At 45.0% G+C, this 17,171-nt stretch overlaps 1 protein-coding gene across 3 annotated transcripts in view; it reads left to right on the top strand.

Moving 5' to 3' along the window:
- Window positions 1-17,171, top strand: part of LOC126481045 (uncharacterized) — a 48,953-nt gene that overhangs the window by 17,305 nt on the left and 14,477 nt on the right. For 2 of the 3 annotated variants that reach the window (XM_050104526.1, XM_050104527.1), the window contains 3 exons: window positions 4,396-4,530; window positions 4,632-4,749; window positions 6,387-7,491. In XM_050104526.1, coding sequence (XP_049960483.1) covers window positions 4,433-4,530; window positions 4,632-4,749; window positions 6,387-7,193 — 1,023 coding nt within the window. In that variant the 5' untranslated portion in view covers window positions 4,396-4,432 and the 3' untranslated portion in view covers window positions 7,194-7,491. Of the gene's footprint in view, window positions 1-4,395; window positions 4,531-4,631; window positions 4,750-6,386; window positions 7,492-16,005; window positions 16,092-17,171 lie in introns of those variants that run through there. The other variant, XR_007587502.1, reaches the window with a different exon arrangement.

Here is a 17,171-nt window from a genome sequence, read left to right as displayed (position 1 = left end):
ACCTTTGATGTTGGCTGACGATTCCCGGATGGTCTCTCTGGTTCTCGGTTTCCTCCGGGAAAGTGGTTTTTATTCTCAGTTTTAAGGTTTTTAATCTCTCTCTGGTGTTGGGGCAGGGCGGTGAGTGTTTGGGTGTCTCCCACTGTAAGCAGTGCTCGGAGATTCCCGATTCACCTCCCTGACCGAAATCCTCTTTTATTCCCCTTTTACTCTGTTTTTACCCTTCCCATACGTACTTTCTATATTATAGCAGTTGTACCTTTTAAGTCACAGGTGGTCTTGCCTATGCTGCTTCAGCATAGTGTTGGGTTCGTTCTCTTGCCGACTTCCCTCATTTTGTTTTTTTTTACCAATGACAACGTGACTGCCCTTTCACGTTTTTCCCTTTTTCTGTTTTATTGTTCTGACTTTACTGACATGTCCCATTAGCGGAATGGTGCATATTTGAAACAAGGGACTGATGACCTTGCTGTTTGGTCCCTTAAACCTCAAACAACCAACCAACAACCTTTTAATGATGTATTGGAACAGCTGGATCGAATTTTTCCTGCTGATATTTCAGAACTGTTTAAGTGTTGTTTGACGACCACATACTTCAAGTGGAATGAACAGTTTTATGAGCAAACGGATGGCGTGGCTATGGGAAGCACCCTAAGTCCCCTAATTGCAAATTTCTTTATGGAGAAATTCGAAGAACAGGCCTTAGGTACTGCCAGCAAAAAAACCAAATGTGTGGTTCTGATACGTGGATGACACATTTGTGCTGTGGAGACATGGCAGGGGGGGAACTAAGCCGGTTCTATGAACATCTGAACAGTATAAACTCGGGAATTCAGTTTACTGTGGAGGAGGAGGTAGACGGCAAATTACATTTCCTTGATGTGCTTGTTTTTAGAAATGAAAATTGTAGTTTGGGCCACTCAGTATACTGCAAACCCAGGCACCCTGACCATTATTTGCACCGGGATCCGAACCACCACCCACAACAGAAGCGGGGTGTTATCAAGATGGTAACAGACAGAGCTAGAAACATTTGTGAACATGAGTTGCTCGACACTGAGATGAAACGTCTCCACAATGCACTAATGAAGAACGGATATTCGTCCGCCGAAATAAAACGTGCGTTCAGACATCCACGCAGAAATCATAGTGACGTACAGGCTACTGCAAAATCTAAGGTGTTCTTGCCATTTGTTAAAAATATAACGGAAAGAATATGGAGGATCTTGACGAAGCGGAATATTACTGTAATTTAAAAGCCCACCAGGATGATGCAGGAATACCTTAAGCCTGCCAAGGATGCTTGCAAACCATTGGAAAAAGCTGGAGTGTATAGGATCCCATGCAGCTGTGGAGATCTTTATCTGGGTACCACTGGAAGAGCACAAGGGCAATTGTAGAAGAGGAGAAACTGAACGATCAGCTGTTACGGAGAATGCTTTCCAGCCAGGGAACCACCATATTCGTTAAGAGGAAGATGCAAGTAATAGCGGCCACAAGCGGATATTACGAAAGGCTCTACAGGCAGGCAATCGAAATCGCTAAACATCCTAATAATTTCAATAGAAAGGAGGAGGGCGTGAAATTAAACGGTATATGGATGCCGGTGTTAAAGACATGTGCCACCCGTCCACTACTGGGTGATGGCAACGGCGATCGACAACGGGCAGCAGCCAATTGCACCGACATTTTCAAATCACGTGACTTCACGCCATGGCGCGCGTAAGCACGCGGACACGGAATTTAGCGGCAGTCAGTAGCGAGCCAGTGGGTGTGTTGGACCTTTCATTGAGCTACAGACCCCCTTGAAGATGTCTCCTGCAGACGCGGACAAAACGTTGGGAATTGACACAGAATTCATCAACCGACCACGGCATAACAGCCCAGATAATTATAATGGACATGACATTTCCGACCATGAAAGTCTACATTTTAGTATAATTAAAAGCACATGTTCATCCATGGTGGATTTTGCCATTACCATTTATTAAAAATCTAGCACTGCCATCACCAATGGTCCACACCTTATAGCTAGGCAATTTCAGCCACAGTTGGGGAACTTCGTTTCCCAAGCCTGCTTGTTGCTAGTAGATTGCTTAATGGAGGTTTCTAAGCGTTTCTGAAACAGGTTCTGAAGCTGTTAGGGCATTTAGCAAAGTTTCTCAAAACTTGTTTGGATATCTTCATGGTTTCCAAGTCAATGTACTTTTTATATATATATAAACAGCATTTTTGCTGCATGATTTAAACTTCTTCTCTTTAGATAATGACTGGTTCTGGAAAACTGAGGCCAATTCAAGAGTTATTGGTGGCACATGAAGAGTTGTGATACTGTGCCGATCGGGAATACTCCATGTATATTTTCGAACTGGCCAGTGAAATATTGAAGGCCAAATGACTCATTGAATTTGTAACGTTATTATTCTCCTCAAATGAAGTTTCACAAATATTGCCAATCCTCCATATGTTATTCTTGCATTCAACATTCTGGTCTGGTTGCAGAGTTAAAACCATAAATTATTGGGCATCGGTTCTGATATTGTGGCAAAAAATGACAAGAAGGCCCCTGACAACCTTTTCACTTAAATTATATTCAAATCAGTTGGAATAAGCTGGTGATATTCTCATTACAGCAACTCTGAGCCATAGAAAACCTTTCTCTGTAGAAGCTCTGGCTAATTCAGTATGAGCCTTTTGAGCAAAAATTCAGTTTTATTACAGTTTTGCTCACAGAATTTGAATAAATAGAATATATGAGGATTCTGTTTTCCTTTGGAAGTGGTAGACTGATTTTGTGCAGCCAGTCATTTCATAGTTCCTCAAATTCTGACCTGCTCACTTTCAATGACTTGTTGCAGAAATGTTCCACTCAGCATTTACACCAAAATCTTTATGATGGTAGCACAGATTGGTGCAACTTCTGTAGTGGGATGCAGACCCATAGCTTGCCCAGCTTTGTCACTTTTTCAGTAGGCTCAGGTTTTATGAAAGGCGTGGCCTGCAACTGCATCATATCTTAAGCCCGTCTCACACGGAGCAAGGTTTGCTGCAAGTTTGCCAGATGGCGTTCATGCCTGTCGGCTTGCAGGGAAAGGAGCCGGCTATCTTCCATGCCGAAGCTCTCCCACGGTGCAAGATCAGCAGCTAGTTGTCGTTATCGGCTGTATGTTGTATCAAACGAAGATGGCTGCTTCAGGTACAGATGTTCAGAGCAAATTGGCATTATTAGCTGTTTTGGTGCTAAACGATGCAGAAATGCATGCTAATGAGAGAAGAAAGAATGGACGAAAAACTGGATTAAGAGGTGAAATGCTGGAAAAGGTGTGCTCTCCATGCTTCATAAAGAGTTGTGGTTAGTTCGCATAACACCTACTTTACTTTGAAAAGTATCGCCATTTCATTACTGTTTCATCATCATCATCAGTGTTCTGCCTAAAGGCAGGTTTTCACATGGTAGTTCTCCAGGCTGTCCAGTCTTCTGCCATCCTCTTCAGGTCTGCAGAATTTCCTCTTCCCTTTGTTGTCTATTGTCTTGTATCTCCTTCTTCCTCTGTCTTCTCCCACAAACCAATCCTTCCAAAGCATCTACAAGCAAGCACTCCCTTCTCAATGAATGTCCTAACCAGTTCTTTTTCCTTTGTCTTACAACCTTCAGCAGACATCTTCTCTCACCAACCCTTTCCAATACTCTTTCATTACTCACTCTTTCCATCCATCTTATTCTCTCCATTATCCTCCACATCCACATCTCAAATGCTTCTAACCTTTTTTCATCCTCTCGTCTGTGTCCATGTTTCTGCCCCATATAGTGCCACGCTCCAGACAAAACATTTGCCAAGTCTTCTCCTTAGTCCTTTATCTAATTTGCCACGTAAGTCTGTCCTCTTTCTGTTGAATGCCTCCTTCGCTATGGCAATTAGAGTTTTCACCTTCTGGTGACATCTAAAGTCTTCAGTTATTGTGCTTCAGAGATATTTAAATTCACTTACTTGGCTATTGGTAGATTGTCCTATTTTAATATTGGACATTCTGTGTCTTGTACTGATGACCATACTCTTTGTTTATGCTGTGTTTATTTGCAGCCCATATTCCACACAAGCTTCATTCAGATCTTTGAGCATGTTATTCACTGTCCGCTCACTTTCTGCCACTAATACCATGTCATCAGCAAATCTTATACATTCTATTCTCTTTCCACCAATACATATTCCTCTTTTCCCATCGAAGCTTTTCACAACAATCTCTTCAAGGTATACGTTAAACAACAGTGGGGAAAGGCAACAACCTTGTCTAACACCTCGTCCAATGCTGCTTCCTTCTGACATTTCATTTCCAATGTTGTTTGACTTTATAAATATACCAATAATGACTGTTATATACGACTTTATTTTATAGGATAGAAGATCTTACATCCTTTGCAAATTTTATACGAATGGATGTATTGGTATTTGAAGAACTGCTTTGTTTGGTTTCGCCTCTGATTCAGAAGAAAGACACGGTGATGCGTCAGGCAATTACGGCCCGGGAAAGGTAAGTACATGATTATATGGTCGAAAGAGAAAGTTAATTTTTATTTATAATCCATTGTAATTTTATGATCAATCTGAGACATGTTTAATATGCGTCTCTAGGCTTGCTGTCACACTGCGTTTCCTAGTGACCGGAAACATTTACAAATATTTGGCCTATTCTACACGAATAGCGAAAAACACGGCCATAGCAAGTGTGTTTGGAGATAATGCAATACAGGTAAGCCCAAGATAAATGCTAAAAGTATTTGGTAAGATTTTCTTCTTGGTATGGCACAACTTCCTACCACACCTCACAACAGCAGAAAAGCAAGTATCAACAAAGGCTTCCCGCATCTGACGTCACAAACGAAACGTGTCATGACTGGCCAACGCAGGTAGCACGCAGGGAACCTTACAAGAAAAATAGCACCGGACCTATACTGGAAATCTTTCAAGGTTCCCAGCCAGGTAGCCTGTTAGCAGACGACGGAGCCTGCAAGATAGCCGTCCCGTGAGCAAGCAAGGAAACTTACAGTGAATCTTGCTCCATGTGAAACGGGCCTTAGGCCGGTATTACACTATCAAATTTCTTTGTCAAAGATTTGATCAAAGATGTGATCCAATATTCCGTCCAATATATTTGACAAAGATCTTTGACATAGCGCTAGACGGGGTATTACACTGTCATCAAAGTTTTCGTCAAAGTTCAAGATGGCTGACAAAAACAAATTGTTATTAACCGCAGCAGCTGCTGCTTTTGCCAAAATTGCTGTGTGTGCACATGCGATACAGAAGCGGGGGAAAAAAAGGAAACGTACCTGGGTGAAGCCGTGGGTTTCACGAGACGAAAAAAGCATTCAGCAAAACTTGTTACGTGAGCTAATAGTGGAAGACGTCAAGTCATACATAAATTTCTTGCGAATGGATGAGCATACTTTTCAGTATGTTCTCAGTGAAGTGATTCCTCATATCTCAAAACACAATACTCACCTAAGAACTGCTATATCGGCAGAAGACAGGCTCACTGTAACACTTCGATTTCTTGCTACAGGAGAAAGTTACTCTAGCTTACAGTACAGCACTCGAATTTCACAATGCACATTAAGTAAAATAATACCTGAAACGTGTGAAGCAATTTATAAAGCACTAAAGGACCATTGTCTGAAAGTAAATAAATGTTCGATACACTTTATGTTCATGAAGAGAGATTGTTATTATTTTATTTATTTAATTTTATTTACATGGCAAATTTCAATTGATGTGATACCACAAAATTAATAGAGATGTATGAAGCGGATGAGACACTTTACAATGTGAGGCACCCTGATTATAAAAATAGAATAAGAAGATTGGAGAGATACAATAATTATACACACATATATATTTATAGAATGGAATCCTCATCCTCTATTCCAGCCTGCTGCAAGGCAGCCTGGATATATCCAGAGGTGGACGGTTGTGCACGGGCTGTCGCATGCAGCAAATCCCACCTGTCCATTAATGTCCGCTCCAGTCTGTGCATAGTGGCAGTGGTGTATTCCCTGCCGCCCACCTTTTCCATTTCACGCAGTTCTGCTGCGATGTGGGTGCCAAGGGTACTGTAGCGGTCTTCGTGGACAGGCATGGTTCTGGCAGCATCAGCCATAGCCTGAAGTGTCCTGCTGGCCTCCACCATGACGTTTGTTGCCACGTCTGGCGTGACTTTCCTCCTTTCAGTGGGAGGCCGCTCTTGATGCAGGGGCTGGGGCTGTGGCTGTGGCTGTGGCTGTGCCTCGCTACATGCAACAGGCTCTTGCATCTCATGCTATAAAATAAAAGATAAAAGCCATTAGTTACGTACTTCCTTGCACATACATAAATCTTATTTATGTACAGGTACCCACAAGCAGAGGAGAGTGGGAGCAAATTGCAGAGGATTTCGAGAAGAAGTGGAACTGTTATAACACTATAGGAGCAATGGACGGAAAGCACATTCGTATTAAATGTCCACAAGCTAGTGGGTCTCACTTTCTCAATTATAAATCCTTCAACAGTATCATTTTATTTGCCATGGTAGATGCTTCCTACAAATATTTCTATGTAGATGTAGGAACTAATGGGCGTGTTGGTGATGCTGGAGTGTTTTCAAAAAGCAAACTACGTGAGTGTCTCATTGACCGATCTATGCTCAACATTCCTGAAGGCAGGAAGCTTGGGAACACAAACATTACAACTCCAATGGTAGTACTGGCAGATGACGCTTTTCCTCTGAGTTATAACATTATGAAGCCGTACCCCTTAAAAGGACTCACAAAAGAAAAGGTTTTCAATTACCGACTGTCACGAGGGAGAAGATTAGTGGAGAGCAGCTTTGGCATTCTTGCAAGTTGTTTCAGGATTTTTCTTACTACCATTAATCTGCCTCCTGAAAAAGTTGCCACAATAACACTGGCTGCCTGCACATTGCACAACTTGTTAACTGAGAGAAGAAAACACTTGTACATTTGTCAGGAAACAGTGTCTGCCGTAGTAGGAGACTGCACTTATCTTGAGACACAAAGCACTGAGGACCTACAGCAAATGGAACCAGTAGCTTGCCAAGCTGCTTCTGGACATACAGTACACGGGAGAGCAGTTAGGGAATACTTTAAGGCATTTTACAATGGCGCTGGGAAAGTGCCCTGGCAAGATAATCACATTTAGTAACGTAAAATGTAAACAAATGTACATACCTCAAACATTTCCTCAAACGTCGGTGTGGCACGTTCACTTCCAGTTTCACTTTCCGTGCTCTCCATATTGCACACACTCTCGTTGGCCTCTGTTGACTGGTCGAGAAATTTTAGCATTTGGAACCAGTACACTTGTGGTGTGTACGTCGCCTGCGCACTGGCTCCACTTTTGCTTTTATGCATCTGCAATGTTAGTAGTGAAAATAATTTAAACTACTTGTAGGTTACGTAAACATTATTGTATGCTTAAAGTCGCTGCAGTGAACAAATTAATGCTAATCATTTGTATGACATGTAAACTTTACTTGCATAAATAAATATAAATGAATATGTCAATACGTACTTTTGCTTTCTCGTACGAATAGCTAGTGCGGAGGCCATTTATCTTCCTTTTGATATCCTCGGCCGTACATCCAGGCCGTATGTCACGGCTAATAATCTCTGCTATATTTTTATAACTCTCCAATCTTCTTAATCTACTTTTATAATCAGGGTGCCTCACATTGTAAAGTGCCTCATCCGCTTCATACATTTCAATTAATTTTGTGGTAGACGCCACACACAAATTGTATTTAGCAGCCATGTTTACAAACAAAAGATGACAGAACGCTCCAGCGATGCTGGCGCTCCGCGTGGTAACATATTGCATTGCAGTGAACAGAAGAAAAGAGATTTCTTTGATCAAATATACGGCCTCGACCTAAATTTGATCAAATATTGGAAGACATTTGTCAAAGATCCCTATTACACTATCAAATATCTTTGACAAAGATGTTGGACAAAGAAATTTGATAGTGTAATACCAGCCTTAGGCTGAAAGCAAAATTCTGTGGTATTAAGCAGAGCAGTTACTTCACCAGACTTAAGATTTTGCGTCACAGTTTTTAGATGGCGAGTTTGATTTTTAAAACAGTAGTGAATCGTCAGGTGTGTAATCTGTTTGGATACACTGTTTGTTCTAAAGTTTTTTCGGATAATGATCCTAGGTCAGTAAAATGTGAATAAAGTGAATTTCTTTCAGCACAACTCACACTTGATGCTGCATGAAAGCTTTTGGTTTACTACAGCTAAAATCTATGAAAAATGTGTATAGTGGAAGCTTGTTAACACTTTTTTGAAATGATTGCAGATTTTGAATGTCATAAGCAGGAATACTTACTACCAAAAATACTTCTTATGGTAGTGATTAGATTTTTTCCATCAGTGAAAATGTGGTGTTATGGGTACCATTTTTGGGATCTCTTAAAGCCACACTTCCTGATGTGGTGTGGCAGTAAAGTTAATTCAGAATGCACCTTTTTGAGATCACTTCAGAATACTGAATCCAGAAACTCAAATTTACGTGTTAATATATAAGAAGCAAAAAGTCTTAAATTTGGCAACATTGTCCAAATCTAACATATCGGATGCATACACTACTGCCATCAGCCAACTGGTATGCAGAAGAGTCATGTGACCGAAGAGTGCACCCTTTAGTATCCATAGTACGTACCTGGGATGTGATGAAAAAATAAAAATATGCTAAAATTGAAACTTTTATTACTCTTCTAAAACTCACAAACATGATTCATTTAGTGTGTCTCAATTAGAGGATCACTACTGGTAATTGAATATAGGTTGTCATTTCACCAACTATGAGTAGATTGTATGTCTTGCTAGCCTAACTGTGTGGTAGCACAATTACAGTGCGCTGTCCTATCTATGGAAAGGTTTCAAAACATGACAATAGTTGATTGTTCATTTTGTCCTACTCTTAACATTACGGCAGGTGCACGGACTTTCATAACGTGAGCGGGCATGCGTTGTATGTACTACACGTGTAAAGGAAAACTGCCTTTATGTTAACAGGTTCTACTTATAAAATGAGGTTATAACCCTTCTCATTGTAGAATGGATACAAGCCAGTGTTTTCTGTACAAGGAATTTCCTATATTTTTTCAGGCATATTATAATGTCTTCGTCAAGTGGATGACAGTGGGTTGTACAATTCGGAGGAAAGAACACTACTACATATGATGTATTGTAGGGCTGCTTTGCACACTGGTCAGTAAAAAGGGTGATTTTTTTTTTTCCCCATTTCTAACATTCAATCTTGCTCTCCAGACAAGCAAGAATTGTTTGAATATAGTTATTATCCATGCACTCGTTTGAGACATATGGAAATGTCTGCGTATTTTAAAGAATTGTGGACTCTTCAGCATTTCCAGTTGTTAGCGGCACCGACTTTTCCACTTTCATTACAACATGGTAAAATAGCTTCTCTGCAAAATTTTGTGCTATGGTGTTTTTCGCATCTGAACTCAATTAGTAAGATGCTGTTGGAGCTAGTATATTCTATATGAACTACTTTTGAGACTCATTTCTACCATGACAGACAATCTGTATGAGTTGCAAAGTTGCCAGCACTGAATAGAGCTGTCTCCCTGCATATATATGCACTACGCAGCCATGAATGTCCTATTCCCACAACTCTTGGCAACAAAAAATTGCAGCTGCCATGCATTTTACTAATGCAGACACAGCCAAGAACAACAGTTTTGTCTTCTTCCAGAATGATTTTTAGAATATAGGTCAATGAACATGAGCTACAAACTTAATAAAAAAAAAATTGTATGTTTTACAAAAAATGTATGTTGGTAACATTTTTTGACTTCTTAGTTTTTGAAGCAGAAGGTGATGCATCAGCCATTAACTACTAGCTATTGCAACAAAATGAGAGCACAGTTTTCTCAAGTTCATAGTTATATTTATATTTTGCTATTCTATTTACTAAGTCGCTGTTGCACTGTAACATATTGGTCACTGTGTTAATGGTGTCACCTCTCTCGCCCCCCCTGCTCCCCCCCCCCCCCCCCCCCCCCCCATCGAAATCCCCCCCACCCTCCTGGTCCGGGGGTTAGAATAGGCCCGAGGTATTCCTGCCTGTCGTAAGAGGCGACTAAAAGGAGTCCCTCCCCCTCAAGGAGGTAGTTAGCGCCTGCGTCCAGAGACGGACGGTTCCACGACCTCTATTTGCGGTCATTTTGCTTTTTCACTTCTCATTTCTTCCTTCCTTTGGTTGGTTCCTTTCTTTGTTCTTCTCCATCTCACTGTCTTCCTTGCCTTCTTCTCCTTGCCTTCTTCTCCTTGCCTTCTCTGGTCTCCGCCTCAGCGTTTGAGACAGTCTGTCCTCTCTCTCTCTTCTTTTTCCTCTTCTTCCTTCCTCCCTGTGCGCGCCTGAAGGCCGACCCACGCGTTTGCACGCGTAGCCGGTGACGGGGTAACACGTAATTCCCCGCCCTGGGTAGACAAGTAAGGCACGCACGTACCCCCTGGTAAAGGACAGGCCCAGGGAGGGGTGATTGCCTGAGCTGATACCTTCTGACCATGCCGATTGGTCCCTCCGTCTGTTTCTCGGGAAGTGTGACCTGAGGTGTAAACATTCACCTAAGGCGGGAGTGCCCTCTGAGAGGGTCCCCACAAGGAAGGAGCGCACCATCAGAGATGCTGGCAGTCGTGGGGGATTCCTCCGCAATGGATTTCTCTTCTTCTCTCTCAACTTCTGCCCACAAATGGAGACTTGACCAGCCACCAGTGACAAAAGTACTACCGCCTGCCCCACAGTTCCTCGTAGTTTCTCGATCTGAGGACGGAAAGGATTATTCCTCTGTCAACCCTTTCGTTATACAGAAGGGCGTAGATGCCATAGCTGGATCTGTCAGGTCTTGTACCAGGTTGCGTAACAGTACCTTGTTACTAGAAAATGAGAGCGCCTTTCAGGGCCACACTCCTGTACACGTTCCCTGTCCGGGTGGAGGCTCACCGAACTTTGAATTCGTCTCGTGGTGTGGTATATACTAGATCACTCGACAGATTGACTGACGAGGAGATTCAGTCTTTCCTCGCTGAGCAGGGCATGACGGCTGTCCATAGGGTCATGAAAAAGGTCAACAATGACCTTGTACCGACCCGGACACTTTTCTTGACCTTTGATAGTGTTCAGCTCCCGTCACGCATCAAAGCGGGCTACGAGGTTATTTCTGTTTGCCCCTATGTCCCGACACCTACACGCTGCTACCAGTGTCAGCGTTTTAATCACACTCGCCAGTCTTGTTCCAATGCGGCTAAATGTGTCACTTGTGGCAGGTATGCCCATGAGGGTGACTGTCCACCTCTGTCTCCTCGTTGTGTGAATTGTCAGGGTGGCCATGCAGCATCCTCCCGCGACTGTCCCATCTACAAGGAAGAACGCTGTATCCAAGAAATTCGGGTCAAAGAGAAAGTGTCAACCTCAGCTGCTCGCAAACTATTTGCTAGTAGGAAGCCCACACTGCTCCCAGCGGAGAAATACAGTACTGTCCTCGCCTCTCCTCGGAATACCATGGAGGTGGCGACACAGACATGCGATCTGATCTTCAGCCCCACGGTCGTCCATTCGGCCAGTGCTAAGATCGCACGGTCGACGTCTCTTCCTCCCGTCACCCCTCCAACACAAGCACCTTCATCAGCTTCTGCCAAGACGAAGACCCAGAAATCAGATGCACGGGCCTTCAAGAAGGAACCATCCCGTGCAGACTTCCTACGTACCTCGAACTCCCAGCTGTCGACCAGTACTTCCACTAAAAGACCTTCCAAGAAGGCTCATAGGAAGCACAGTTCTCCTTCTCCGCCACGGCGCATTTCTTCTCCTGCGCCACCCAGCGGTTGCCGCCCCAGGCCGTCATCCGTTTCGGCTGGCCGCACCGCTGGTAGCTGAACATCTGGCCGTTCCCCTGCAGAGGAAGCTCCCCCTCCCGGCCATCTTAACAAGATGGCCGATGAACCTGTAGAACCAATGGACGATGACTGTCCGCCTACTGATAGCGGTGGCAGTGCTCGCTCGAAGCCTGGCCCTCAGCGGCCTTCGAGGTGACCCCTTTTTTTCTCACGATGGCAGCATTCGCTCCAACCGAGAGGACTTAAAATTGCTGCTCCGCTTGCGCCGTCCGCTCGTCGTAGCCCTCCAGGAAACGAAGCTACGCCCATGCGATCAAATTGCCTTGGCACACTACACCTCAGTGTGTTTTGACCTACCCCTTGTGGTAGGTATTCCGACTCGTGGAGGGGTTATGTTACTGGTCCGGGGTGATATTTACTACGATCCCATCACATTGCACACCGGCCTGCAGGCAGTTGCCGTCCGAATTACTCTCCCAACTTTTTCATTTTCCATTTGTACCGTTTACACTCCATCGTCGTCTGCCGTTACCAGGGCAGACATGATTCAACTTATTGCTCAGCTACCTGCAACATTTTTGTTAACTGGAGACTTCAATGCCCACCATCCCCTTTGGGGCTCTCCGGCATCCTGCCTGAGGGGCTCCCTGTTAGCAGACCTTTTCAACCAGCTCAATCTTGTCTGCCTCAATACTGGCGCCCCTACTTTTCTTTCGGACACATCTCACACCTATTCCTATTTAGACCGTTCTATATATACTACCCAACTTGCCCGCAGGTTTGAGTGGTATGCACTTTCTGATACATAGTCGAGCGACCACTTCCCGTGTTATCCATCTCCTGCATCATACCCCCTCTCCATGCTCAACTAGTTGGAACATCTCCAAAGTAGACTGGGGGCTCTTCTCTTCCAGGGCGACCTTTCAGGATCAAACCTTCACAAGCTGCGATAGTCAGGTCGCACACCTCACGGAAGTCATTCTCACTGCTGCTGAATATTCCATCCCTCACACCACTTCTTCTCCACGTCCCGTACCGGTCCCCTGGTGGACCGGAGCATGTAGAGACGCTTTACGTGCTCGTCGACGTGCTTTACGCACCTTTAAATGCCACCCTACAGTGGCGAATTGTATCAATTATAAACGATTACGTGCGCAGTGCCGTCGTATTATTAAGGAAAGCAAGAAATCCAGCTGGGCTGCTTTCACAAGCACCTTCAACAGTTTTACTCCTTCTGTTGTCTGGGGTAGCCTGAGCCGGCTATCTGGCACTAAGGTCCACTCACCAGTTTCTGGCTTGACGGTCGCGAATGACGTCCTTGTGGCCCCTGAGGATGTCTCCAATGACTTCGGCCGCTTTTTCGCTGAGGTTTCGAGCTCCGCTCATTACCACCCTGCCTTCCTCCCCCGAAAACAGGCAGAGGAGGCTAGGCCACCTAACTTCCGCTACTCGAATTGTGAAAGTTGTAATGCCCCTTTCACCGTGCGGGAACTCGAACATGCACTTGCCCGGTCACGGTCCTCTGCTCCAGGACCTGATTCTATTCATATTCAGATGCTGAAGAACCTTTCTCCTGCGGGTAAAGGTTTCCTTCTTCATACTTATAATCGCATCTGGATTGAGGGACATGTTCCCGCATGCTGGCGCGAGTCTATTGTTGTACCGATTCCTAAGCCGGGGAAAGACAAGCACTTGCCTTCCAGTTATCGACCCATCTCGCTTACCAGTTGTCTGTAAGGTGATGGAGCGAATGGTTCACTCTCGTTTGGTTTGGCTGCTCGAATCTCGACGCCTACTTACCAATGTACAATGTGGATTTCGTAAGCGCCGCTCTGCTGTTTACCATTTGGTTACCTTGTCAACCTTCATTATGAATAACTTCTTGCGGAAGCGCCCGACGGCGGCTGTGTTCTTTCATTTGGAGAAGGCTTACGACACCTGCTGGAGGGCAGGCATTCTCCGCACCATGCGTACATGGGGCCTTTGCAGTCGCCTCCCTCTTTTTATTCGTTCCTTTTTAATGGATCGACAGTTCAGGGTACGTGTGGGTTCTGTCCTGTCAGACACCTTTCGCCAGGAGAATGGGGTGCCACTGGGCTCAGTTTTGAGTGTCGCTCTCTTCGCCATAGCGATCAATCCAATAATGGATTGCCTCCCAGCTGATGTATCAGGCTCCCTTTTCGTGGACGATTTTACCATCTATTGCAGCGCGCAGCGTACATGTTTCCTGGAGCGCTGTCGTCAGCGTTCTCTTGACCGTCTTTACTCCTGGAGTGTCGCCAATGGCTTCCGTTTTTCTGCCGAGAAGACGGTCTGTATTAACTTCTGGCGCTACAAAGAGTTTCTCCCACCGTCCTTACGACTCGGTCCCGTTGCTCTCCCATTCGTGGAGACAACAAAATTTTTAGGTCTTACATTTGACAGGAAACTTAGCTGGTCTCCACATGTGTCATATTTGGCTGCCCGTTGTACCCGTTCTCTAAATGACCTCCGTGTTCTCAGTGGTATGTCGTGGGGAGCGGATCGAACCGTCCTACTTCGCCTATATCGGTCGATCGTCCGCTCCAAGCTGAATTATGGGAGCTTCGTCTACTCCTCTGCACGGCCGTCCCTCTTACCCTGCCTCAACTCCATACAACATTGGGGTTTACGTCTTGCGATCGGAGCGTTTTATACTAGGCCCGTCGAGTCTTCATGCTGAAGCCGGTGGATTGCCACTGCCCTACTGGCGCGGTATACTGCTATGTCGGTATGCCTGTCGGCTACTGTCAATGCCCGACCACCCGTGTTATCGTTCCTTTTTTGACGACTCCCTCGATCGTCAATACGGGTTGTATGTCTCTGCCCTGCTTCCCCCTGGAGTTCGCTTTCGTCGCCTCCTTCAACACCTTGATTTTTCACTCCCTGCAACCTTTAGAGTTGGCGAGAGCCACACGCCACCTTGGCTCCAGGCTCAGGTTCGCGTTCACTTTGACCTCAGCTCGCTCCCAAAGGAGGTTACCCCCGGTTCGGTATACCACTCCCGTTTTGTCGAACTTCATTCGAAGTTCATTAATATGACCTTCATTTATACAGATGGCTCTAAGACCAATGACGAGGTCGGGTGTTTTTATTGTCGGGGCACAAAGTTTCAAATACCGGCTCCATGGCCATTGTTCGGTCTTCACAGCTGAGCTCTTTGCCCTCTACCAGGCTGTTCTTTACATCTGCCGCCACCGACATTCTGCTTATGTCATCTGCTCTGATTCCCTAAGCGCCATCCAGAGCCTCAGCGATCCGTATCCGGTTCACCCTTTCGTGCACTGGATCCAACGCTCTCCTCAGCAGCTGGGGGACGACGGTTCTCCGGTTAGCTTTATGTGGGTTCCTGGCCATGTCGGTATCCCTGGGAACGAAGCTGCAGATGCCGCGACCAAGGCTGCGGTCCTCCAGCCTCGGACAGCTTCCTGTTGTGTCCCTTCATCAGATTGTAGCAGGGTAATTTGTCGGCGCATTTTATCGCTGTGGCATGCCGATTGGGCTGCACTTACGGACAACAAGCTTCGGGACTTGAAACCTCTTCCCGCGGCTTGGACGTCCTCCTCACGCCCTTCTCGGCGGGAGGAGGTTGTTTTGGCCCGGTTACGAATTGGACACTGCCGGTTCAGCCATCGCCATCTGCTGACGGCTGCGCCAGCGCCGTTCTGCCCATGTGAGCAATTGCTGACGGTCCGCCACATTTTAACGTCCTGTCCGGATTTTAATACGTTGCCTCTTGATCTTGGCCTGCCATGTACTCTCGATGCCATTTTAGCGGATGACCCAGGAGCAGCTGCTCGCATTCTTCGTTTTATCACCTTGACAAACATGTCTAAGGACATTTGATTATGCTGTTTTTTAAATCCTATGCCTGTCAATCTGTCTTTTATCGTGTTTGCCCTTAACACCCTCGAAGTCCCTCCACACTTCACCCATTTTTGTGGTGTTAATGCTGTTCTTTTGCTGTCTTTCTTTGCAGCTTCCTCTGTTTCTCCTGCTGCTGCTGCTGCTGCTGCTGCAGTTTAAGGTACCTCATGTGGAACCTAAAGTCAAAAATTTACTGGTTTCAGATGCCAGCTACTCAAGATGAATGGTGTGCAACAGAAACTGTGTTTAGCCACTCTACCTGACACCCATCATATGGCATCTGTGGATGGTAAGCTTATTGTTCTACAGTGCCTTGCTGCTAGTGGAAGTGAATATTACAATTATTAAGACATTTTGCATTGTGTTACTTGTTATTGTTCATGCAAGTTACAACCTCTTATGTGCAGATATTGGCTGCCAAGGCAGAATTTCAGATGGAGGTGTTTTTAATAATGCATTTAGAAGTGGAGTTAAGACAGAGAAGAAAACTACACTTGCCACAGGAATGTTTACCTGGAGGGACAAAACCATGACCTTCTGCATTCAGGGCAAATGAAGCCTTTCAATTGCAAGAAAACAACATGAAGCCCTTTCCAGGGAAGTACAACCAGGGATCAAATAAGGGAATCTTTAACTATCGACTGTCTATCGCCAGGATGGTTGTGAGAAAACATTTGGTATTCTGGCCTCAGTATTTCGTGTGTTCTGTAAACTAACCTGAGAAGGCACAAACCATCACTATGTCAGCTGTTTGTTTATGCAGTTTTTTGAGGAGGAATGCAGAGTGAGGGACTGTTACAGCCTGCCAGCTAACTTGGATTTGTAATTACTTAACAAAAATATAGGTTGGGACTTAAATATTAGCAACACTGCTGTCTTATGCAATGGAATCTACTACTGTCACTGATAGCAGACATTGACATACCTACCTTACCTCAGAGCAACCCCCCACCCCTGCTGGTCCAGGGGTTAGAATAGGCTCGAGGTATTCCTGCCTGTCGTATGACGCGACTAAAAGGAGTTTCACACGTTTCGGCCTTTATGTGATGGTCCCGAACAATTTACAAATTATGATGCAGATTTATATGGCATTCTAATGACACTGGAGAGGGTTCACAGACATCAACGTACAAGAGTTTTCTTATCTGTTCTGACTCTTAGTGCACTGAAAGTGCTTCACCAAATGTATCTGGTAGGCCTGCTGATTCAGCTGATCCATGACTGCTTACAGCGGCTCCAACGCCATGGCAAGGTGGTGATCTTTTGCTGAGTACCTGGCCACGTTAGGATACGGGGTAATGACACGGCTGATAAAGCTGCCAAGGAAGCGTGTTGGGATGGTGCTGTCCATCAATGTCCCATCCTGTTG

The sequence above is a fragment of the Schistocerca serialis genome, chromosome 5 (genome assembly GCF_023864345.2).
Source record: "Schistocerca serialis cubense isolate TAMUIC-IGC-003099 chromosome 5, iqSchSeri2.2, whole genome shotgun sequence".
Lineage (NCBI taxonomy): Eukaryota > Metazoa > Arthropoda > Insecta > Orthoptera > Acrididae > Schistocerca > Schistocerca serialis.
This window is presented reverse-complemented; position numbering and strand designations above follow the sequence as displayed.